The 24137-nt window shown below is 39.5% G+C and overlaps 1 protein-coding gene across 2 annotated transcripts in view; it reads left to right on the top strand.

Annotated features, from left to right (window-relative positions):
• The window catches only part of CENPF (centromere protein F), a 48868-nt gene that overhangs the window by 6104 nt on the left and 18627 nt on the right, over positions 1-24137 (top strand). Inside the window, exons 3-11 of one of the 2 annotated variants that reach the window (XM_038761054.1) lie at positions 188-384; positions 4698-4819; positions 5446-5537; positions 7662-7938; positions 9980-10182; positions 11859-11984; positions 14280-14408; positions 16035-16157; positions 23281-23404. In XM_038761054.1, the coding sequence (XP_038616982.1) occupies positions 188-384; positions 4698-4819; positions 5446-5537; positions 7662-7938; positions 9980-10182; positions 11859-11984; positions 14280-14408; positions 16035-16157; positions 23281-23404 (1393 nt within the window). Of the gene's footprint in view, positions 1-187; positions 385-4697; positions 4820-5445; positions 5538-7661; positions 7939-9979; positions 10183-11858; positions 11985-14279; positions 14409-16034; positions 16158-23268; positions 23405-24137 lie in introns of both variants that reach the window. The other variant, XM_038761053.1, reaches the window with a different exon arrangement.

Here is a 24137-nt window from a genome sequence, read left to right as displayed (position 1 = left end):
TGTTGGTAACCACTGGACTGAAGGGCCTCCCAGCCCTAAAACTGGAACCCAGTAATCCAGACATTACATTTGGGTGAGATTATTTTTGTGTTATTGAAATCATCATAGCGGTTGGGTTTTCCATGTGTGATTACTAGAAAATTCTAAATAGAAGGGATTATATTTTTGTTTGGATGATTCCAATTAGATTGAAAATGAAAAAACGGAGGCAGCCACGCTCAAGAGGGAGAACCAGGGTCTGATGGAAATGTGCGATAACTTGGAGAAAACGAGGCAGAAGATTTCTCATGATCTTCAGGTCAAGGAGTCACAAGTGAATTTCCAAGAAGGACAGCTGAATTCAAGTAAAAGACAAATAGAAAAACTGGAATTGGAGCTTAAAAGGTAAATGGAGAGGGTTTTATTTTGAGCTAAACCATTTTAGTTGCCTATTTAAATGTTATGCCCATACTAAGTTGTGGTTCTTATTTTAAGTTGGCTATTGAGTTTACCTGGACTTTTTGGAAGCTAGTGAACACCCAGGAGGGTGTATCAGGATAAAATAATTTTATTCTTCACACTTATATTTTTTTGAATTCCCTTAATAGTTGCTGATTGTTTGATTTTTTTACAAGGTTTTTCAATTCATGAACAGACTCTGTATGGGGTAAATATAAACATTCACTGCCAGCAGGGAGAGCCCAGCTTAGATTCAGAAATGTTTGTGAATCTCTGAACCAACGTTTCCAGACTTCAGCCCTGTACTCCCCTTTGCTCCTCTTAGCCTCAGGGTCTAGGGAGGCTGACATCAGGGGGTGGAGAGTGGGCCAGAATTTTTGTCTTCCCCTCTAGACTGTAAGCTCCTGGTAGGCAGGAAAATGTCATCTAACTCTTTTTTGTATCACCCAAGCACTTAATATAGAGCTCTGCACATACTCATCACTCAATAAATATTATTGATTGGCTCCATGGACCAACCACAAGGCCTGAACAGTCACATCCCATGGCTAAAAGTCTGTGGGTACATGAATTTGGACAAATGATTAAAGCCCATTGGAAAATCCCCCTTTTACTTTATTTCAAGTGAACTTGCTTCCATTTGAGACATCAAAAAAATGTGTGACTTTGAGAGGTATTCTTTCCTTAAATGAATAAACAATCCAAACCATAATTGCGTTTTAGCAAAAGCATACAGTGGAAACACACATTGGTGATAGAACTGAGGGTGTTGTAAATGAGTTAAATCAAACAGAGGTCTCACAGCAAACAGGTTTTCTCTCTCTGTCATCAAAGTTTCTGATGAGAACCAATTAATGTTATTTATTGAGTGCGTATTTTGTGCAGAGCACTGTACGAAGCACTTGGGAGAGTTCAGTGTAACAGAGCTGTTTGACATGTTCCCTGCCCACAAGGAGCTTACAGTCTAGAGGAAAAGGAAATACTAGAGAGTGCTGGAAATTCACTGGCCGATTCTCCCAGATAAACATGAGGATTTGCAATGAACTCAATTCCTTGAGATGTTTCTCCTTTTATTTTTTCTTTCATCAATGTATGTGACTGCTCGTCACATTTATTATACTTGTACATATCTATTATTTATCTTGTACACATCTAGTCTATTTATTTTATTTTGTTAGTATGTTTGGTTTTGTTCTCTGTCTCCCCCTTTTAGACTGTGAGCCCACTGTTGGGTATGTTTGTACATATTTATTACTTCATTTATTTTATGGGTATGTTTGTACATATTTATTACTCTTCATTTATTTTACTTGTACATATCTAGTCTATTTTATTTTGTTAGTACGTTTGGTTTTGTTCTCTGTCTCCCCCTTTTAGACTGTGAGCCCACTGTTGGGTATGTTTGTACATATTTATTACTTCATTTATTTTACTTGTACATATCTAGTCTATTTATTTTATTTTGTTAGTACGTTTGGTTTTGTTCTCTGTCTCCCCCTTTTAGACTGTGAGCCCACTGTTGAGTATGTTTGTACATATTTGTTACTCTATTTATTTTACCTGTACACATCTAGTCTATTTTATTTTGTTAGTACGTTTGGTTTTGTTCTCTGTCTCCCCCTTTTAGACTGTGAGCCCACTGTTGGGCAGGGACTGTCTCCATATGTTGCCAATTTGTACTTTCCAAGCGCTTAGTACAGTGCTCTGCACACAGTAAGCGCTCACTAAATACGATTGATGATGATGATGATATTTATTACTCTATTTTACCTGTACATATCTAGTCTATTTTATTTTGTTAGTACGTTTGGTTTTGTTCTCTGTCTCCCCCTTTTAGACTGTGAGCCCACTGTTGAGTATGTTTGTACATATTTATTACTCTATTTATTTATTTTACTTGTACACATCTAGTCTATTTTATTTTATTAGTACGTTTGGTTTTGTTCTCTGTCTCCCCCTTTTAGACTGTGAGCCCACTGTTGGGTATGTTTGTGCATATTTATTACTCTTCATTTATTTTACTTGTACACATCTAGTCTATTTATTTTATTTTGTTAGTACGTTTGGTTTTGTTCTCTGTCTCCCCCTTTTAGACTGTGAGCCCACTGTTGGGTATGTTCCCACTGTTGGGTAGGGACTGTCTCTATATGTTGCCAATTTGTACTTACCAAGCGCTTAGTACAGTGCTCTGCACACAGTAAGCGCTCAATAAATACAATTGATGATGATGATGATGATTTGAAGTTGGCACACTACTCCTCAGTGATAAGTAACTGCGTGTGTGTGGATGAAATGACTGGGTTTCTACAGTCTTTTCTCACTGCCCGTTGTCAGTTGCGCAGTAACTCGTGCTATAATGTATTCTTCTCATTTTCATTTCTGAATGAGAGTTATGAAACTGCTGAGTTGTGAAGCAAACATTTCAACAGTATGTGATAGCATAGATATATATGTGTATGTGTGTATATATACTTCAAGACAAGGATAAAGAAGCCCAACTGCATTGGCAGACATTTTCAAGTTAATGCTGTCTCCAGAAACAAAACATTTATTTCTGTTGAAAAGTTGTATTCAGCATCTTGGAGATACATATTTTGATCTTTTGGAAAGAAACAAGTATTTGAAGGATGTGTGATCCCTGTTGCTTTTGAACATATTTTGATCTATTTCAGTGGGAAAGTGCCTGCTGGTGGAACTACAGGTCGAACCTTGAGGCCAGCTAAAAATCATTGTCACTTTTCTTATGAGGAAAGGGGATGCAGTCTTTTAAGGCATTTTGCTCTGACTGACCCTTCCTATTGACTAACACAGCACCATGGGAAAGGGAATTTTCACCTTGATGGGGCAGGTGCTTAGGCAGGGGTGTAAAAATAAAGGTGGTCAAGGGCTTCCCCCAGCTGGGGTTCAAACCAAAGAGCCTTGCTGTGGATTCAGGAGAGGCATAATATCCTCCCAGTCGGATTTACTTTGTTCTTGGCAATCTTTGGATTGAGTGAGATCGTGCAAGTGTTCCTCATAACCAGCAGCCCAAATGTGTGTTGGGTAAAAGTACTCTTGTCATCAGGTCACAAACCTTGGGGGTTTCTGTACATTTTTGACCGTGTAAATACAGCCATTCTATGGTCAATATGTAGATCTCTGCATAGTATCTATTTTGAATTACATTTTTCAATTTGGATTTGCTATGGAGTCCATTTCTGACCTCTCAAGTCTGGCTTTTTAGTTTTGCCCACTTCTCAAGAGAAGGGTGGTGTTGAAACCTATATGCAGGTTGTTGCACCTTTATCCTTTGGGCTTTGGAATGAGCTATGAAATGTATCAAGTGCAAAGTTTACTGGCAGTGTAGTATTTCATGGCAATACACAGCAAAACCCTACCTGGGATGGGAAAGCGTTCTTGGAAAATATGTCTTGATTGAGTCTTGGAATCTCTAAATTACTGGTTAGCCCACTGGGGGCCAGGGATCTTGTCTGAAACAACTTCCATCTTTTTTTTCCAACTGTTCAATAAAGTGTCTTGCACACTGGAAGCACTTTAAGTAGTTAATAAAATAATTTAATTGAATGTTAAGCTCTTACTATGTGACAAGGACTGTACTAAGCAATACAAGATAATCATATCAGACATAGTTCCAGTCCCAGGGAGAACAGGTATTGAATCTCCATGTAACAGATGAGGAAACTGAGGCCCAGAAAAGTTAAGTGACTTGCCTGTGGTCATAAAGCAGCTAGGTAGTGGAGCCAGGCTCATGCTTTTTCCACTAGACCCTGCTTCTCAAAGTAGTTCTATTTACTGGCAAATGTTAGTTTTTCATCATTCTAGCAAGAAGTGGGATCTGAAAATGTAATACTCAGTTTCTTTTTGACATCAAGGATTCATCTGTATTGCAGTTACCTCCTTGAAGTTTTGGGATGGAAGGATGCCAGGTCAAATTTTCCTTCTCGTCCTCTGTTTCTCCCTCTCCCAAAACCCCCAGCCAACACACACACCTTCCCCTTCCTTTCCCTCAAAGGTTGACACAACCCTCTTTGACTCTGGGAGCCTTGCTATGCCAGTATAAGGTGAAGGGCTGGAAACTGGAGCTAGCTGGGATTGTGGGGTCCAACTGCCATTTCCCCCCAGGAATCAGTATTCTTGGGAGCCACATTATGGTGAATGTGCATCTCTTAGATATGCATGACTTTTGACTTTCGCTTGGGTTTTCTATAATGTTCTCGCTGTCTTAAGGAGTTAATTCAGGGCATTTTTCAATCCAACAGGTGCAAATCTGAATTTGAGAGAGGTCAGCAAACTTTATTACCTGGAGATAGCTCGGTGTCACTAAGCAGTACACCACAGAAGAGTTTTACTGCCCCTCTGACACCAAGCCAGTATCATAATGGTAAATGCTTTGTTACTTTGTTCTATTAGACTAATAAATAGAAAGATTGAAATTGCCATGCCAAGCCTCCCCCTCCTTTCCATCCCCTTGCACTCCTACCCCATTTGGGCACATTTGGGTTCTTTTTGGGAAAAAATGACCATACTTCCTTGTTTATAGTTTACTTTGTACACTGATTAATTGATTGAAGACTGGTTATAATTCTGTGGTTCAAGTTGAACGGGTAGAGTTTTTGAGTTTGATATTATTATTATTGTTTGTTAAAAGGAATTTGGTGTTTTTAAGCATTCTGTTTGGAAGATGACTTTCAGAAAGTTTTAAGATATTGTGGGCCCCTCTATTATCTTAGACTTTATGCAGTTTATCTTGATAAAGGCATCCTCACAGTCATTGTAAGCACTGTGGAATCCCCTGTCCTAGTTTATTGACAAGTGTTTTTGCTTGGTGCATTTGTTAGTTTGCTCAGTTTGAAATTGTGCTGAAAATGCTGAGTATCACATGGTCTGACAAGTCTTTTCTCACTAGGCAGCCTTTGTGTAAGGCATCAGGTGTCAGGTGTGAGTTAGAAGACTTTACATGATTCCCAATAGTATTGAAAACACAACAATGTTGCATTGTATTTTTAGATGCTAAGTTTAAGGAACTTCAGGAAAAATACAATAAAGAAGTTGAAGAAAGAAAACGATTAGAGGCAGAGGTGAAGGTGATGCAGGTTCAGGTAAGCCCAGTACAAGCAATCTGGCTTATCTTAACATGGGGGAAAAAGTTTCTTGCTGTTTCAATGCCTATGCAACAGACATGAGCAAAATAGGAATTACCTAGTTACCTAGAATTACCCCTGCAGTGTAAGTGCTTATTCATCCACTCAAAGAACAGACGACTTTAGCTCTTGTTATTCTCCATGGCCATACAAATTCCTGTGATGAAACCTTTTCAAATAGCATTGCCTAATGATCAGAGTAACATTTAGGGACGTAGTTGCCCCAGATTCTAACTGCTTCTCAGGTATAAGACAATGGAAGTTATTAGTCTGTATGTAACTGTGTTGAATTATTTTTGAGGAAACGGGTAATTTTATAAGTGTAGCCGTATTATCATTTCTGTTGTCTTTGGCATTAGCTGGCAAGATTTATTTTTCCCATTTTAGAGATGAAAAAACAAGTCCAGTGAGGTGAAGAGTTGTTTATGGTTAACCAGGAAATCTATCCCAGTTGAAAGTTTAAGCTGTTACCCCAATTCCAGTCTTGTACTCTCCATTGTACCATACTGAATGCATCTGATGTCTCGCATAGACGAAACTTGTTCATACTGTTGCAGTTACATTTCCATTTAGAAATCAGTAGGACCAACAATTCAGAGCCAAGTTGCTTATTTCCATAGAAGACAAAATATAAGGTACATGTTTACTGGGATTTCAACCACACCTCAAGGGGCAAAGATGTAACTGATGACTTTAGATAACAGTTCAAGATAGAACTAATGGTCCATTGAATCTCTCAATGAAGACAAATTGTAATCAAAACTTTGTGCTATCTTAAGTTGCTACATTTACCAACTTTTTAAGATAATAATGGTATTATGTGCTTACTATTTGCCAAACCTGCTAAGAGTGAGGTAGATAGAATATAATCTGGTCAGGATTCCTGTCCTACATGGGACTCATGGTTTAGGAGAGAGAGAGAACAGGTTTATTTGTAAATTTTTTTTTTTAATAAGCATTGTACTGATGAGGAAACTGAGACCCAGAAGTGTTCAGTGACTTGCCCTTGGTCATACAGCAGGTCAGAAGCAAAGGCAGAACTAGCGCCTAGGTGCCCTGACTCCCCATCCCATCCTCTCTTCCCCCAGGCTGCTTTTTCATCCCCCATTAATCCCTGTATCTCAAACCTTGGCTCATTCCACATATGGAGTTTCTGTTGCTGTAGTTAAACCTTGGCTCGTTTCTGTTGCTGGATAAGACATGTAGTGTAGTAGAAAGAAAATGGCCATATAACTGATGGAACATCAAAGATATGGAGTATATCAGTGGAAAGAGGACCTCGCTCTTTGAAAAAGTGACAGAGTAGTACCACTGTCTTTTGGTACTACCATTGTTTGTGGGGGTTGGTTAGAGAAATCCCCACAAACAAGGTGAAACCATGAGTGCTGTATACAACCAATTGTAGCTACACTTTAAGCCCTAGGGAGATTATCCCCCAGAATGGTCATCCGGGCTTTCCTTGTTGGAAGGAAGGAAGGGAGCCAGCCACTGGAGAGGGATGCTTGGCTAGTGGCAGACAGACAGCAGAGGCTGGGGGCTCATCATTGCCTCAGCCGTGAGTGTGGGTCCAGCCAACCTTGGATAGACAAAACTGCACAGCAAGAAATCAAAGATGCCAAACTAATGGCATTTATTGAGCCAGTCTCACCTGAGTGCATCACACTGCACTATACGCTTGGAAAAGCACAAGACAAGTTTCTTGTCCACGAGGAGCTTACATTGCACTTTGATGGTAAATGAAAGGAGTCTAGGTAGGTGATAAAAGATGAAGGCCATCTTAAATACATTTGGGCTTCATCTGATACTCATTGAACTCCTCAGGTGTTGATTGCCCAGAACTGTAGAAAATTCAGTTCAGTGCCAGGTCAGCGGAAGAGAGCAGATAGTGTAAATAATTTCTACAGCACCTCAGCCTATTGGATAGATTTGCTGGTTCTCATTGGAAATTTTAACTGACCTTAAGTAAAGATAGGAGCTATTGTGCTGGCTAATTTACGTTATGGAGAATGAATTTTCCCTTAAAGTTAGAAATGCAAATATGGGGACATTCAAGGAATTTATAATTGCTTTGCTGTTTCATAGAAAATGAATCAGGCACTTCCCCAAAGCACTGTCAGTCATCGAGAGATTGCTCGGCATCAAGCCTCTTCATCAGTGTTCTGGCAACAAGAAAAGACCCCAAATCGTTTTTCAGCCAATACTCAAGAAACTCCCCTTAAGAGAGGTTTTTCTGCATCCCATTTCCCTTGGGAACAAGAGGCGACGCCAAACAAGCCAGAGAGGAAAGAGGCTAATACCAGTGTCTGCGATAATTCTTGCAATTCTCAACTGATGGACCAGTTAAAAGCACAGAACCAAGGTAACTTTGCAGATTGACTGTTCCTGAAATATAGATTCAAGACTTTCAACTGCTTTGTAGACGGTGATAATGTTTTCTTACACATATGGCTTATTTCTGTGGCAGACTGTAGATTTTTCTGCATTTGCAAAATGAAATATTTTATTTTGGAAAGTACGTCGATGGATTAAATTCTACATTCTCTCACCTTGCCATTGCTTTTTTTTTTTCCCCCTTAAGCCACTGGTTTGGGGTAATGGGAGTCTACTATATGTTGGTCTAAACAGTCCCTAAATTTGTTGAAAACTCACTGCTAATTGGTATAGAACTGAGTAATCCTATGAGAGCAAAGTCTCTGGAGGATTCAGCGGTGTAGGTGGATTTTTTTAAAAAAATATTGTATTTGTCAAGCACTTACTATGTCAGTCACTGTTCTAAGCGTGTGGTAGGTAAAAAGATCATTAGGTTGGACAGAATCCCTGAGCCACATAGGGCTCAAAATTTTAATTCCCATTGTACAGATGCAGTAACTGAGGAACAGAGAAGTTAAATGACCTACCCACACAATTGGTGGAGCCGGAATTAGAACCCAGGTCCTCTCACTCCCTGGCCTGTGCTCTTTGAACTGGGCCACACTGCGTTTTGTTGTAACCATTCACTTCTAAGCACCCCCAAATGTTAATTGTGCTGTAATCCCAGTAGTAAGGTTTGTTATGGTAGAGAGCCTAAATAGCAGCCTCAGAAGCCCTTGTTTTTTCCACCAAATAATGCCCTTCAGTTTTTCAGTTTGGAGACACCATATAAGTACTGAGTATGTGAAGCTGGTTAACAGGAAAGTCATTGCTGGGTGAAAACAGAAGGAAATCTATTTCTTGTTTCTGTAAACCTGGGCAATCTTTCATTTTGGCAGAGTGGTGGTATTTGTTCGATTGTCTTTAATCTTTTTAAGGAGGAACATTTCTGAATGAAACTTGGCAGGGGAGAAACAATGGCATCTGATGACAAAGAAAAATGTTAGCCTTAGAGTTTTTGGGAAATACTCTTTTTTAAAAAAACAAGACAGTAACACTCTGGCAGAATGTTCAGATTTTTAGCTACAAAGCCATCCTATAGAATGAGTCTAGATTTCAAATAGTTGGTGAACATTTGTTTTGTCTTTAATAAAAACAATTCTCATAGGAAAGAAGGCAGTGTTTTCTAGTAGACTGGCTCACAAACCTCTCTGCCCAGACCTTCCCCCATTTCGCATGAAACCAAATTTCAGAGGAGCCTGGCTGTCCAGTGGAAAGAGCTAGCTCTGGAAATCCAGAGACCTGAGTTCTAATGCCAGCACTGAAGTCTCAGGCCTGAGGCTTGTTCTCAACCAGAGAGTGAATTCTCAAATTTCGGAGATCCTAAGGTTCTTCTCTCATGTTACCTTAACAGAGACTATCTCCAGGGCTCCAACTTTCTCTCCTTTTGCCATTACCATCCTTGGAAACTCTAGACCACTAGAATAGTTTATTTCCCAATCGTTATTCTGCCTTCCATTTTTCTGCCCCAGCTCCCTGAAAAGGCAGGTGCTCAGAATGACTGCATGTACAGGGCTTTTGGACTGCTGGGACTTCTTGTCCCACGGCAGCAGCCCATCCAGGCTTTTTTTCCCCCACTGGTCTCTGTCCCACTGCTTGAGAACCCTAGATTGAATTTTGCCACTTCTGTGTGTACAGGTGCTGGCTTTTTATTGAGCATGGAGACAAACTGGGACCAGGCAGGGGACTGAAGTTGGAGGGGTCTTCCAAACAGAGAAAACAATATCCTAATAACATTTTACTAATTCATGTTTAACCACATTTCATTCAGTCCTCTAGACTGTAAGCTTGTGGGCAGGGAATGTCTGTTATATTGCTGTGTTGTACTCTCCCAAGTGCTTAGTACAATGTTCAGCACACACTTAAGCACTCAATACGATTGATTCAGGTGAGTTGTTTTTGATGACTCCAATTAGACAAAATACAAACTATTGTCACTGGTAAAATTCCCATGAAAAATTTTAGTTATTGACAAGTGTTGTTGTTTTAAGAACTAAGGAGCAAGGTCAGTGAATTGGAACGTCTTCTGCAAGGACAAGAAAAAGACATGAAAGTCCATATGAATAAACTGCAAGAGATGCAAATCCAATTGGAAAAAACAAGACTGGAGCTCATGGAAAAAGACAAAGCTTTGAACAAAAGCAGAGATGAACTGACGAGAACAGCGGCCCAGCTCGACCAGGCCATGGACAAGGTAGCCAGCCCCTTTCTGATTGCTGTTTCCCAAAGCTCTGCTCTACTTTCCTTCTGGACTCAGGCCAGATCTTTTCCTTAGTCCTGGTGGGCTCATACCATTCAGTCAAGCCTGCTCAATTAATGTCAGTAGTGTACAATCACAGAGCTTAAGTGGAATTGCAATGTTTTCCAAATAGGGTGGTTATGAGTGAGATTCTGAGGTGGCATTAGGATTCTGAACATTTCTAAAACAGGCCCACAGAGCAATGTTGACATCTAGTGGCCACTTAATCTGATTAGAAGAGTGCACTTTACTGCCCAGAGAAGAATGTTCCTTTCGTTCTTTAATTTTTAAATTCCATTACAAATTTGTCCTGGGCCTACCTCCGCCTCCTGGTCTCTTGGTGTATCATGTTGCTGAGGGAGCACCAGTAGAGGGAGGCAAGTGTTTATTATTGCTTACCCGACACAGGCATCCCAAGCTGTGGTGAAGAAACTCTAGACTGTAGGTTATAAAATGTCAGTGAGCGGCTGATAGTATTCAAGTTTTATGGAGCCAATTGAATATGGAGTTCCCATTGTGAAAGGAGACAAATGCACCAACACCATTTTGTCTCCTGGTAGTCAGCAGTGACAGACCTCAAATATTTATCGACTAACTTCTCTCCTGGAGAAAATGTGCAGGAAATAATTACTATCTCTTGTTATGGTTGTGCCATAATAGTAATAATGGTGTTTAAGTGCTTACTAAGTGCCAAGCTATGTACTAAGCACTGGGGTAGATACGAATAGAAAGATGGCATATAAATAATCATTGTAAGACATTGCTGTGTGTGTTAGGTCTATAAGTTTAAAAAGTTTATAATGACCTGTGACATAGAAACTCAGGGCCATAGTTTATAGAACTGCCTAAGGATGGTGGCAAACCAGTAAACAGCATATGAGTACTCACAAGGAGTTAAAAAAAAAAAAGGCCCCAACTGCTAGGAGTAGGACAGTTTTTCTTGGGTGGCATCTTTCTTAATCTTTTATGGAGTATTAGATTAAAACCGAACATATTTATAATGTGCCTTCAACAAGATGGAAAAGTGTCAGATGAATCAATCTAATCGGTATTTATACTGTATGTGGAGCCCTGTACTAAGTGCTTGAGAGATTACAGTGCAACAGAGTTGGTATATGTGTTCCCTGCCCACAATGAATTTACAATTTAGAGGGAGAGAAGCCAGTGAAAATGTCCTCTTCGTGTGCTTTTAAGCATTGCCCTTGAGTTAACTAGCTGAGAGGGCAGCTTTAAATTCAGTCACGGTGCAGGTTTTCAATTAGTTTCCAGAATAACTTGCTGGGTGCATTTGTGAAGAAGGTCTGTAGGTAACCAACTTTTTCCTGCAGAAATACATTATCTCTTCAATTGCAGCCTGGTTGGAAATCAGTAGTGCGTCTCCTTAAAGTGCTGTGAACTTAAAGGGAAAAGTGATAACATTACTGAAAGAAGAAACCCATCACAAAATCTACTATGTTGATTGCCTTATGGAACCTACTACGGGCAACTTATTTGCAGATGCCAAATGATTAGGAAAAAAAATGTTCAGGACCAACTAGTTAAAATATATATGGTATACAGTCCTTTTCTGCCTTTTTCCTGTATTTGAAGATGACTCTTAGTTTGCATCCCAGTGTTTCATTTTTCACTAGGGTACAACGCTGGAGCAAAAGATGAAGAAAATGACAGAAGAATTGAGCTGCCAGCGGCAAAATGCAGAAAGTGCCCGGTGTTCACTGGAACAGAAAATCAAGGAAAAAGAAAAGGAGTATCAAGAGGTAAAGGGGAGGCGTGCTTTAAGATCATTTCAACATATTTTTAAAGGCAAACCTAGTTGGCTATTTTAAGCAATTCTCCAGAGGCTGTTTAGTCTCATTTCCTCCTCCCGCTCCGTGACCATTGTAATTGTTCACTGATTCCTTTCTGAAAGTACTGATGAGTAGAATAAGGATAAAAGGGACGGTTTAAAACCACCAGGTTTCCTCTTCATCACAATCCCTATTTTTCTCACGGTTTTGGTTTGTAGGAAGAAGGTGATGGTAAGAATTCTCCAACAGTGTCCACCACGTTCTCTGACTCTGAAGCAGGATGGTAATACCAATGAAAACAGTATTGCCCCCCTTTCTCAATCGCTTTCACTGGGGGCCTACTGACAGGGAAATTGGGTGACATTTTTCAGGTGCTAATCCTGAGATTTGGCAGATCTATTTGGAGAGGGTGGGAAGATAGAAATAATAGAGTCTCTAGAGCCCAGCCCGGAATAGGCCCACCCGTGTCCCAGGATTTGAGCCAGTAGGGTCAAGCTGGGCCAGAACAAAAATTAACACGTCTGGTTTGCATGAGCTCAACAGGCTCCGTCCCTCTGCCAGGTGAAGCAGAGTAAGTTTACCCAACACACGAAGTAAGCACTTAATAAATGGCATGATTTTCCCCCCCTCCTATTTTAAAGCATATAATGAAACATCTCTATTAATAATAAAAATTGTGCCATTTATTAAATGCTTACTCTGTGCTGGGGTAGATACAAGGTTAAGAGATGGATTATGAGCTCTGTGTCTGTTTCCCTTGTTTGTTAAATGGGGTTAAATACCTGTCTAATACCTGACAAACAGATTATGTCCAGTTGGGGCTAAATAAGGGTAAATTTCATCTCTTTGAAGACAAGACAAGATTATAATTCCAGGAAATATAATTATACCTTCATCAGATGCACTATATCATTTAGGATAAGATTAAAAGTAGCCCCTTTAATAACCTCCCAACACAATTTCCTTATCACTTTGGTCTAATCTACACTCTAGCCTTATAGAGTACAGCTCTGAAGAAGGAGTTCCCAGTGTCCCCATTACCCAAACCAAGCTAACAAAATTTCTTCTTTGGGACTGCTTCTGTAGTCAACTCAGACTGCACAGATCCCTGCTTCCTTTTGCCTTGGTACTTTCCTGTATAGGTCAAGTCTGGCACTTGGGTCCCAAGTCTTCAGAACCAGGTAAAAACACACAAAACCAACTGGAGTTAGGTCCCCATGGGCTCCATCAGAGCTCCTTCTCCCCTAGTTTCCACTTCCACTGCCATAAATACTAGTGAGGGAGGTGGAGAAGGGGGAATCAATATTCCTTATTCTGGTACAATTCCTTGCTGTACTGTGAACCCTTGAGGATAGGGATGGTATCTGCTAACTGTACTGTATTCTCCTAAGTGCTTAGTGCAGTTTAATACTCTGCTCACCCAAGACCCACAATAAATACTAACGATTACACAGAATAACATAGAAATGGCTTATGAATCTTCCCAGTGAGCCCTTTGTTGGAATCTAGGACAATTCTGCCCCCACGGTCAAAATCAGTTAGTCACCAGTTAAGGGATTTTGGTCAGTTAATTAATTGGAACCTCCATTTGAATCTGAAAGAAATTTGGAGTTAGGACAGTCTGGACCCTGAATTTTACTGTGCCTGTTAGTCTTGGACGAGTCCTGAAAATCTGGCCCAAGTGTGGCTCGGAACTGGACCCACAAGAACAGTCTAGAAAGGCTCATACTTAGCTCTGCTTAGGTCAAAACTAATCTGAAACCTAGCTATAAAAAGGTCTGGTGGAAAATTATGGATTTGAAATCATTTGGTGGTTACTAAATCGATTCTCAGCCACCTCTTTTGATTGTTTCAAACTTGCTATAGACTTAGGGTGTTCTATTCCATGAAGATTATTGCTATTTTGAATCCCATCATTCTGTTTTTAAACTGGATTAGTAATCTACATTTGCATTTATCACTTCACATCATCTTCATCCTCCAAAGCTATAGAGAAAATCATAAGAATTCAGAAGGTTACTTTCTATTTAGTCGAATCTTTCGCCTACCTTTGAAAAGACTTGAATTTGATTACCAGGTCTAGCAGTTATGTCGACTGAATTCTGTTGTAAAGTTGATGAAAAGTCTGGTTCCTTGTTGTCTGCGACTCTCTTCATCCTAACGATGGTAGAATGAAATTCAGGAGACTGTCCCCATCCTCTTCCTCCACCACCACCCCCCAGATGAGTCTGATGGCTGTATTGTTCTCCTTCCCAAATTTTCCAGGAGCTGTCTCGTCAGCAACGTTCACTGCAGGGGCTGGACCAGGAATTGACTCAGATAAAAGCCAAGTTAAGCCAAGAGTTGGAGCAAGCCAAAAATGTTCACAACGCACTGCAGGCAGAATTCGATAAAGTAAGATTTTTTTCATACCTCCATCTTATTCTGAAATGCTGACATCACTAATATTGTTCTTGATCACTTTTGATTCATTCTCAGAGTGTGTGCACCCTTTGTGGTTAAAATGACAATAAGTTTATTTTATATTTTATATACTCACTCTATTGGTTTGTTTCCATGAATTTTTTTTTTTAAACTCAACAGCTAGTATGGAGATTGTGCCGGTTCTGTTTCTGAGAGCTTGGAAGAGTACAACACAACAGATTTAGCAGACATATTCTCTGCCCACAAGGAGCTTACAGTCTAGAGGGGGCATCTGGCTTTTGCCCCATGTGGCTTTTGTTACGGGAGCAAAAAATTGGGGTGTCAGGGCTTCTGGTAGTGAATTGAGTTGTAGGCCAAGCTCTTTTTAGATTCTGAGCCCTGTGAGGAATGGAGGCTGTGCCTGATTCCCACCTGAATTGGCAGTGTCATCCCTTCAGGTCCTGTTTAAAGAATATGAGTGAGTTAGTGTATGAGAAAGCCACTTACAAGCCTATCTATCTCTCTCACCAGTGCTTAATCTATTTTATATGACAGGAAAAGTAAAGCATTCCCAGATATTGGGCAGTTTGAACCTTTTGCATAAATGCTAGCCTGAGTTTATTAGTGTTGAGGAGATACTTTTAAAAATCAGCTTCTGTTTCAGAAAGACACAGCATTAAAGTTGCATCATATCCTGTTGTATTATCACTTTAATGGTTGGGGTATGTAGGCTTTGGGATTTGAACATTCACTGCCTTCCCGCCCTCCAGTCTCTCAATTTTTTGTTGAGCCATTGAGAAAAAACTGAAGCAATTCTAAGCATGTTATAGTATTTTAGTTTCAAAAACCTTCCTAAGAAGTCACTTAATGGTTTTGCTAGTGCAAATATATGTAAAGAAGAGCTTTGGAAACCAAGGAAAACATTGGTTCCATGTAGATTACAAGCTAAATGCTCAAAAATATGGATATTGCCATTATGAAATACCAAATCCCTGCATTTTGGGGTTGTGCAGAATATTCCTGTCTTTAGGGAGGATGCCTCCAAATCAAAAATACAGGAAATGCACAAACATAAAAAGAGTTACACAGATCAGGACAAATTTGTATGTAGAGCCAGTCAAGGATTTTAGTGATCACTTGTCTTTTTCCCTTCAAATGGCCATGGACCCAGGTGGGGCGATGACAGTGGTAGTTGTAGCTTCATATTTGCCCTCCAAGTTAATAGTAATTTGTAGTTTATTTGTGATAAATTATTCTAAGTGCTTTGGACACCTGTAAGGTAAAGATCAAAGATAGAAACTTGTGTTGGTGTCTTTAGTTAAGACTAAGTCAAAAGTTCATGATGCAGCTTGAAGACATGCTCCCCTTCTCTGAAAGGGAAGTTGTGAAATTTGGCCTGTTTGACAGGAGGGTTATCTTTTTTTGTTTTCTGTTCTTTTCTTGTTTTTTGTTTTTCTTTTTTTGTGTTTTTTTTGGGGGTTTTCCCTCCCATGGTCCTCAGGTCTTTTTCAGTCACTCAAGGGAAAGGACATAGGATTAATTGTTGTTTTGTAAACTTACCTTCAAGAATAAACTTTTCTTAAAAATTATTGTTCAATGTGTTATTTTCTTTCCTAGATGATATCAGTGAAATTGCAACTTGAAAAAAGTTCTGATGAACTTAAGCAGAAACTGTGTAGAACAGAACAGGCTCTTCAAGCAAGCCAAACACAGGAAAATGACTTGAGGAGAAACTTTGAGGTATATGCATGAAAAGTAATTGGGATGATGAAATTATAAAGCAGAAACTAATTATGATTATTAATTGCCTCTAAAGGCGTTCACTCAGGATTTCAAGCCAAATTGCAGTATGAGGGATAAAGGATATCAATACAGAGGGTTGTCATTTTCTACTTAGTTCAGAATATTCATCTTTTGTAACAACTGGTCAAAAGAGGTGAACTGGTGGACGTGCACAATGAGAGAAAGGCAGTCAGGCCCGGAAAATAAAAAAGACTGTTCTTTTCATTTTAATCTAGGTGAAGACTGCATATCATTAATATTACAATTTCTGTTAACTAGTAGTATTTTTCATCCCTTCATAGACTTTTCAAATTAGTTATACCACAATAATCAGAATGTGTCTGTACAGTTGGGCTAGAGTTACTATTTTTGAGTCCAATTTTCTGTGTTAAAAACGATTCTCCCCAGCCCCCATAAGTTGGGCATTTTGGGAGGAGCATTAATTCCTTCCGACCAATAGCAGGTATATCATGGGAAAACACAGTGACTGTAGCAATGCTTCAAAGAGCCTCTTGGTCTTAAAAAGTTAAAGTTCCTTCCAAAGTGCGTGCTTACTTTATCAACAGCTAAATTTAGGAACTGGGAAAAGTGGGCTCCATCTATGTTGAAAATCCTCAATTCCAAATGTAAGTGAAATAATGTGGTTTCTTCAATCATGGTTTTCCATCTGTAGTTACTTTGTAATTGGCATTTCTTTGAATTTATGCAATGAGCTTGGCATTTTATAGTAAAGGTTTTAATTAAAAACTCATTGAGGGCAGTTAATAGAGTAGCAGTTTGAACAGTCATCAATCTAAATCGTGTTGAAATGTACTTTACAAAGAGAAGAACTGCAGACTACCATGGTATTTCTTTACTATTAAATGAAGATTATTTTCCATCAGTTTTGTGAGTGTGTTTGTGGCCACATGTGTGAGGGAGAGAATGGAATTTTTGTGGTAACTTTTTGGGATGCTCATCCTACATCTGATAGCTCCTTGGTTTCCTTTGATGTCTTGTTTTCCGCTTTTCACTCTTTAGCTGTGGCTGTCCCTCAGAACTCTGCTTTAGGCCCTGTACCCTTCTCCTTCCAATTCAGTCTTGGGGAGCTCATCAGTTCACAGGATTTCAGCCACCTCCTATGTGCTTTCAGTTGGACAATTCTAGTCCTGATCTCTCCCCTGGTCTTTTGTTTCCTCCTGATTCGGGGACCTGTCTAGCTGGATCATCTGCCAGAACCAGAAACTTAGTATGGACAAAGCTGTGCTCCTCCTCTTCCCACCTAAGCCTTCTCTTCTGGCTAACAACACCACCATCTTGATGCCATCTTTGAGTGTTCTTGCTCTCATGCCACCATTGGTTTTTCTCTGTCTTGCTGATTCTCCCACAGTCAGTGTTTTTTCTCAGGTCTTACCATTGCAGCTCCCATCCTGGTGCATGCTCCTTTCACATTCATGCGGAGCTACCGAAATACCCTCACTTCTTTGTCTCCTCTCTCCAATCTGACTTACATTCAGCTTCACATTTCGCCTTTTTAAAAAACCACTGATCAGAGCAAACCACTCCCTCAAAAAAAAATCTCTCCTTCTCGAAGTCCCTGTCAATCTTCTGGCTTTGTAATGGCAAATGTTTTTACATTTTTAGCAAACAAACACTTTTTTAGGGAGTGGTCTACCTGTTCGAATGGAGAATTTTGCCAGCTGCTTGCTGGAAACATTTAAGAATAGGAATGCTCAATTAGAATGGCACTTTTAAAGTGGCATGGCAAAACTTCCTGGAAGCACAATTCTACCATGGTGCCTTTGAAATTAATCAATAGTATTTATTAAGTGATTGTTTTGTGCCAAGTTCGGTACTAGGCTCTTGGGAGAGTGCCGTAGAGAGAGTGGGTAGACCTCATCCCTGCCTTAGCTGATCTTACTACAGTCTGGCTGGGGAGAAACACTGTATCTCTGTAGTTCTGGTGCTTTCTGTGTGGCTTGGACTGTTGAGGTTCCTGGGATGAAATGCAGGTCTGTGCAACTGCAAGGAAACCAGCCAGATAAGTTTTCTCGAAGAAATGATTGAATAGATGTATTTGAAGTTAAAATCAAGATAAGGAAAACATCCTTTTACTTCTTTAGCCCTCAAGATGGACTTGCTCCTTGTCAGTAAAACAGCCAAAGGTCAGAGAAGACATCTGCCAGTTTTTTGCCTGCGTGGAGGTAGGGGGATGAACTAGAGCTAGGTCTGACATCTAGTGAGAACTTAAGAAACCAAGGTACTACTGGGGAAAATGATGCCTCAGTAGTACTACTTGGTTTTTAAATTTTATAATCGTTCACATCAAGATTTTTGTCCAGATAAAGTAGGTACCAAACCTTAGCCTCCCTGCTGCTCCCTTGCTTCATTTTACTGTTGTACATGTTGCATCCAATTAAAAACCATGTCCAAACTAGTTGAACAAGCTTATAGGTTTTGGAAGCAAAAGTAACGTGACAGTTGTATAGGAAATTTCCTTGTTTATGTTTGGTAAGCTAATATGTTGCTTCAAATGATAAGCTATCAAGACTGAAAACATGGATTTAACGGTCCAATCAAGTATAAAACTACCCTGTAGTATTGAATTGGTGTAACATGTAGTCTGCGAGTCAGCCAAGGTTGCTATGCCAGTGCAAAGACATTGTGATAGAGAATTAACTTACTACCGTGTTGATGATCCAAATTTGGGGACACATCACTAGGGACCTTCACGAGCATGGAAATCTGGGTGTCTAGGTACTCCAAGGAGCTTTATTTGAGTGCCAGATGATGAGATGGCTCGGGGAAAAGAACATCTTTCTCTTCATATCACTCTTGTGATATATAGCTCTGGCCCAAAGAGGACACATTAAGCTTCACTCATGAATGAGATTGTGCCATATCTCCCAGCAAGTGAAATTTGTCTTGTCTGGCTTTAGGAAATGATGCTTCCCTTGTTGCTCCTAAATGGAGCTGATCTGGGTGGAATTGCTTACTGAGCTGTAGTGTTGGCTCCCCGTTATAGGATTTTTGTGTTTTTCCAAGAAAATACCTAATTTGCAAAAACCACGTGAGGATGCAAGTGTGGCCGTGTTGAATACATCCTTGTGTACTTAACTTGTTGTTGCTGATGAGCCACCCAATCAATTCTTAAGTGGCTTTAGCCTCACTGAAACTAATTGCTCGTGGATGGTAGCCTGCAAATTCCATTTTCAGATGTTCAGTATATAAACCTCAGCCCTTTACAATTCTTGAGTTTTGTCACAGCCATATCCTTATTGGACTTCTGGGTCCCTGGTTTGGCTGAACATTTTTTTTTTTTTTAGTTAGAACCAGCATGTATGGAGCCAGTGCCAGAAAAGATAAAATCAGAGTTCTCAGTCATGTTAAGCTCTTCATCAGGAGTTCTTTGATAAGTCCTTGGAGGTTTGCGGCCTGGTCTTTTCAGATGCTAAGTGAACAAAGGTGCTCAGGTGGTTTCAGGCACAGACAACTCTAAACAGAAGTGGAATCAAAGGTGGTCGGGTGGGTTTTTTGCTCTTTTTAGAAAAGATGATTATTTTGGTTGGCATTTTAGGACAATAAAATGCATGAGGTGCATTTGATTCTAGTTGAAAGAAGGCAGAAAGGAAATAAAAAGCAGCGACAAGTTCCACTGTGTGACGATGAGCCTAAGGAAATATTGACTAAACAGCTGCCAGAAAGTCTTCACATTCACTTGCTTAGCCAGAATTTCTCTCTTCTTGAATTTGGCTTTTGTACCCGGGAACCCATCTGCTGGTAGTAACTAGACTGATAATGGAAGGCAACCTTCCAGCAAAAGCATTGCCAGTGCCATCTGTTATCTAGCAGAGAGCAGCAGGCATGAGGGGGTGAAACTTGTTTGTTTCTTTAAGAACCGACTTAGATGGGATAGAGGTTTTGCACACTTCTTAGGAGTACATTTGAAAAACAGGCTAAATAATAAAATAGTCATGCTCCCTAAACAAAAAAAAATGTTTTGGCTTTAAGACTGAAATGTTGGGTCAGGTTTTGTGGTGTACTGCTGAGTATTTATTTATTCCCAGGGACACTGCCAGTGCCTGCTTATCTTGCTATTGAGGGAGGGAGTAGCATGGGTAGTGGAATTACTGCAATTCATTTTTCATCTCTAAACCTCACTGTGGTCAATAGTTTCAAATTTTTCCTTCATCACCAAGTCCTTTTTTTTAAATAGCATTTCTTAAACGCTTACTATGTGCAAAGCACTGTTCTAAGAGCTGGGGGGGTTACAAGGTGATCAGATTGCCCCACGGGGGGCTCACAGTCTTAATTTTACAGATCAGGTAACGGAGGCACAGAGAAGTTAAGTTACTTGCCCAAAGTCACGCAGCTGGCAATTGGCGGAGTCGGGATTTGAACCTATGACCTCTGACTCCAAAGCCCGTGCTCTTTCCACTGAGCCACGCTGCTTCTCTATCCTTTATCAGGAGCTGCTGATAAGAAGAAGCAAAGTGGTTGAGTTTCATATACTCATGTTTTCCCCTGCTCTTCTGTTGGAGCAGATATCCATGAGCAGCCCACAATCAATCAGTGGTATTTACTGAGTACCTAATGGATTTAGAACTCTGTATTAAGCTCTAGGGAAAGTACTACAAAACTAAAAGACATGGTTCCTGCCCTCAGGTAATTTCAAATGTAGTCGGGGAGATGAGCCTGAAATTGTTGACAAATAGTGGATGCAGGAGAAAGAATGTTATAACTTAGAAGTCATGTGAAAAAATAACTAGAGGAAGCATAAATTAACAGGCATTGAGATGTGTTTGTGTGTGTATGTGTGTGTGTATTTGTATATAAACATACACACAAATTAGATTATCAGAGGAAAGAGGAGAAGTAAATGGCCCTGATACTCCAAACACAGGTAATCAGACCCTGAATAATTCAGTTGGATTGCATCTTGTGTTGATCAGAGACTGCCATCATTTAGTTTCTTTGTGACCTAAATTTTCTAAATTGCAGAAAAATATAGCACAATATCACTTATCTCCAATTACCCAAGTGGACATCCAGAGAGTCCATGGAGCTGAGTTCTTAACAGTGGGAGTAAAAAAATATAACTCTTTACACGAGTCTAGTCAGGGATGCCAATACTGGCTAAGGCTTTCTTCTAAGAAACTGAATGGGAATTGGGTGCTTACAGTCATTCTACCTGACTCTTGTTCGGCTCTGGGGAAATTAATGATAGTTGTTTTCAAGCCTCCAGCTCACACAGGTAGTGTCGAAGGCACTCCCAAGTTCGGAGTTGTTTTTTTCTTTAGACAGGAATGCTGAATCAAGTGTGTGTTTGATCCAAGTTCTCTGGTTCAAAAGAACCAGGATTTCCGGGGTTGGGGGAGACATATAATCGGGGTCCCACTGTAACTGTATGTTCAGAAAAGGTTTGCAAATTATTTGGTAGGAGCAGTTCAAGTATGCCTAGGTTATGATGACATCTTAAATAATGGACAAATAGACATTTCTGAAAAGAAAAAAACATCTTAGGGTTAAGGCTAAGAGTGATCTATCTACATGTTTTTTTTTCTGAAGAGCGTGAATAACCAAGCAGAAAACAGAAAAAAATGCCTGATTGGTTCAGATCAATGGTGTATCCAACCCAATATTCTGGCTCTAAATGGCAATAAAAGGTTACTGGGAGGAACATGGTGATGGAAACATTTAGAACAGTGTTCTGAACTCAATAAATGCCCTTGGTGGATTGACTGAAATCCATCTTGCTGGTCATTAATGTAATATTTATCACTTTTGTAGTTATGCAAGCCTTTTCAAGCCTTCTAACATCCTTAACTTTGCTTTAAAATTCCTAACATTACCTTCATTAATTCATTTTATCATCTCTTGTCCGTGAATTTTTCTGAACCCTTCTTGAAGCTATTGCTAATGTTCTGCCTGCATATCTTTCTTTGGAAGCTAGTTCCATATTCTTTTCTTTGTCTTTGTCAAAAAAAAAATGTTTCCTTTAGTTAGTTTTAAAAACTAACCAACTTCAATGGGTGGCATAATTCTAATCCTGGTATTGAGATTTGGTGAACAGTTCTATGTTTGCTCTGTCCTCTTTCCACACCCTAGGCTGCTTGAGGGCTCAGCCTCCCCCCAGCACTGGCCCTCCACCAAATACTCCTTGCCATGGCACTGAAATCCTGTCCCACCACCAGTGCCGAGAATGAGTGAAAGAAGCAAATCTTTAGATTATTTAGGATGCCAGGAGGATTTGTTTAGATTTTTATTTCACTGAAATTGTAAATAATTTCTGTTTTGTATTCATCCCTTAGATTATGAGCATCTACTACAGTGTTATATGTGTAGCTTAATGGAAAGAGCATGAGACTGGTAGTCAGGGAACCTGGTTTGAATGCCCACTCTGCCCCTTTCCTGCTGTGTGATCTTGGGCAAGTCACTTAGCATCTCTGTACTTCATTGTCCTTATTTGTAAAATGGGCTCACTTGGTGAGACCTTTGTGGGGCAGGGACTGTGTCCATAGTGTGATTACCTTGTATGTACTGCAGTGCTTAACATAGTGTTTGGTACATAGTAAGGCCTTAATAAATAGCAGAATTATCAAATACTGTGTGCATTGTAAACTTATATTCTTTTATAATGACATATCCATATGTACATGACTTAATGAGAATTTGTATGTAATGAGGGGGAAATATAATCCCTGCCTGTTATAGTTCATAATTGAGTGCTTTATGAATGCCAGTACCCAATGAGCACCTGGGAAAATGGACATATAGAAATCATTTAATTTTGATCAGAGGTCGGGGAGTACTTGAAATTTAAATCTGGTTTCTGGACTTAAGCCTATTCTGCTCTGTACTCTCTTCATAGTATTCTTTGTTAAGGAGTTGATTTTTGAAAATGGCAACATGAATGCATTTATCTATGGCTTCTTTTTTAACCCTTGTGCTAAACAAAACATCACTGGCCAATTCTGTGTTTGTTTTATATTTTGCTAAAGGGCAAAAGCATATCAATTGCTTTAAATTTGAGGTTCTTTCCTTGTTTTCTTTTGAAAACACTTGGTTATAACTGAATGTTTTGTTTTAGGGAATGAAACAGGAAAAAGACATTCTCCGCAATCAGACAGATCAAAAAGAACGAGAAGTCCGCCAATTGGAAGAAGAACTCAAGGAAACCAAAAAATGTTTAAAACAGAGTCAGAATTTTGCAGAAGAAATGAAAGGTAAAAATGGGCTCTCTTTTGACAATGGAAATTTCTAAACTATTGAAAAGATGGACTATTTGATATGTTAAAGTTCCTTGGAATTTTAAATTGAACTCTTTTTAAAAGACATAAGAAAGCTGAGTTCAGCTTGTGATGGAGGAAACAAACTTTACTGTATGTTTCTTCAACTTTCAGAGCAAGAAAAAGAGAGTTATTATTGGGAACATATTGGTCCCAAAATGGCTACTAAGTTGCATCACTTTGAAATTGGAATGGTAAATATTTTGCAAACAAAGCAATATGGTAGATTAAACTTATTGCCCCAGAGTATTGTTGGATATCTCATAAGTGTATTAGTTAAATCCAGGCCATTCAGCTCTTTGGTCCTTAAAATTGTCTTTGTGGTATAAAACCTATTTTTAAATTTTTGGGTACCAAGCTCCTAATGGCCTTTTTCTTTAGACTACTTAGTTGACTGACTGATTTCACTTAGCTACTTTCTAGAGCAAAAGAACTGGGCCACGAAAAGCTAGCACGTTTGCAAAGGAGTATATTTTATTCCATGTGTCTTTTGAGTCATATGTTTATCTTTATTCCCTTCCCTTTATATTCTCCAACAAGAAACTGGTTGAAAGTTAGAGTAGGTTTGCTGTGCAGGCATTTGCCTTGTCTGGCCAATCCTTAAGGCAGATGTTGAAGAATTATAGGGTTATTTTCCACTTTTTTTCTCATGGTCCTCAATTTGGTTCAG

Source organism: Tachyglossus aculeatus, chromosome 19, assembly GCF_015852505.1.
Source record: "Tachyglossus aculeatus isolate mTacAcu1 chromosome 19, mTacAcu1.pri, whole genome shotgun sequence".
Lineage (NCBI taxonomy): Eukaryota > Metazoa > Chordata > Mammalia > Monotremata > Tachyglossidae > Tachyglossus > Tachyglossus aculeatus.
This window is presented reverse-complemented; position numbering and strand designations above follow the sequence as displayed.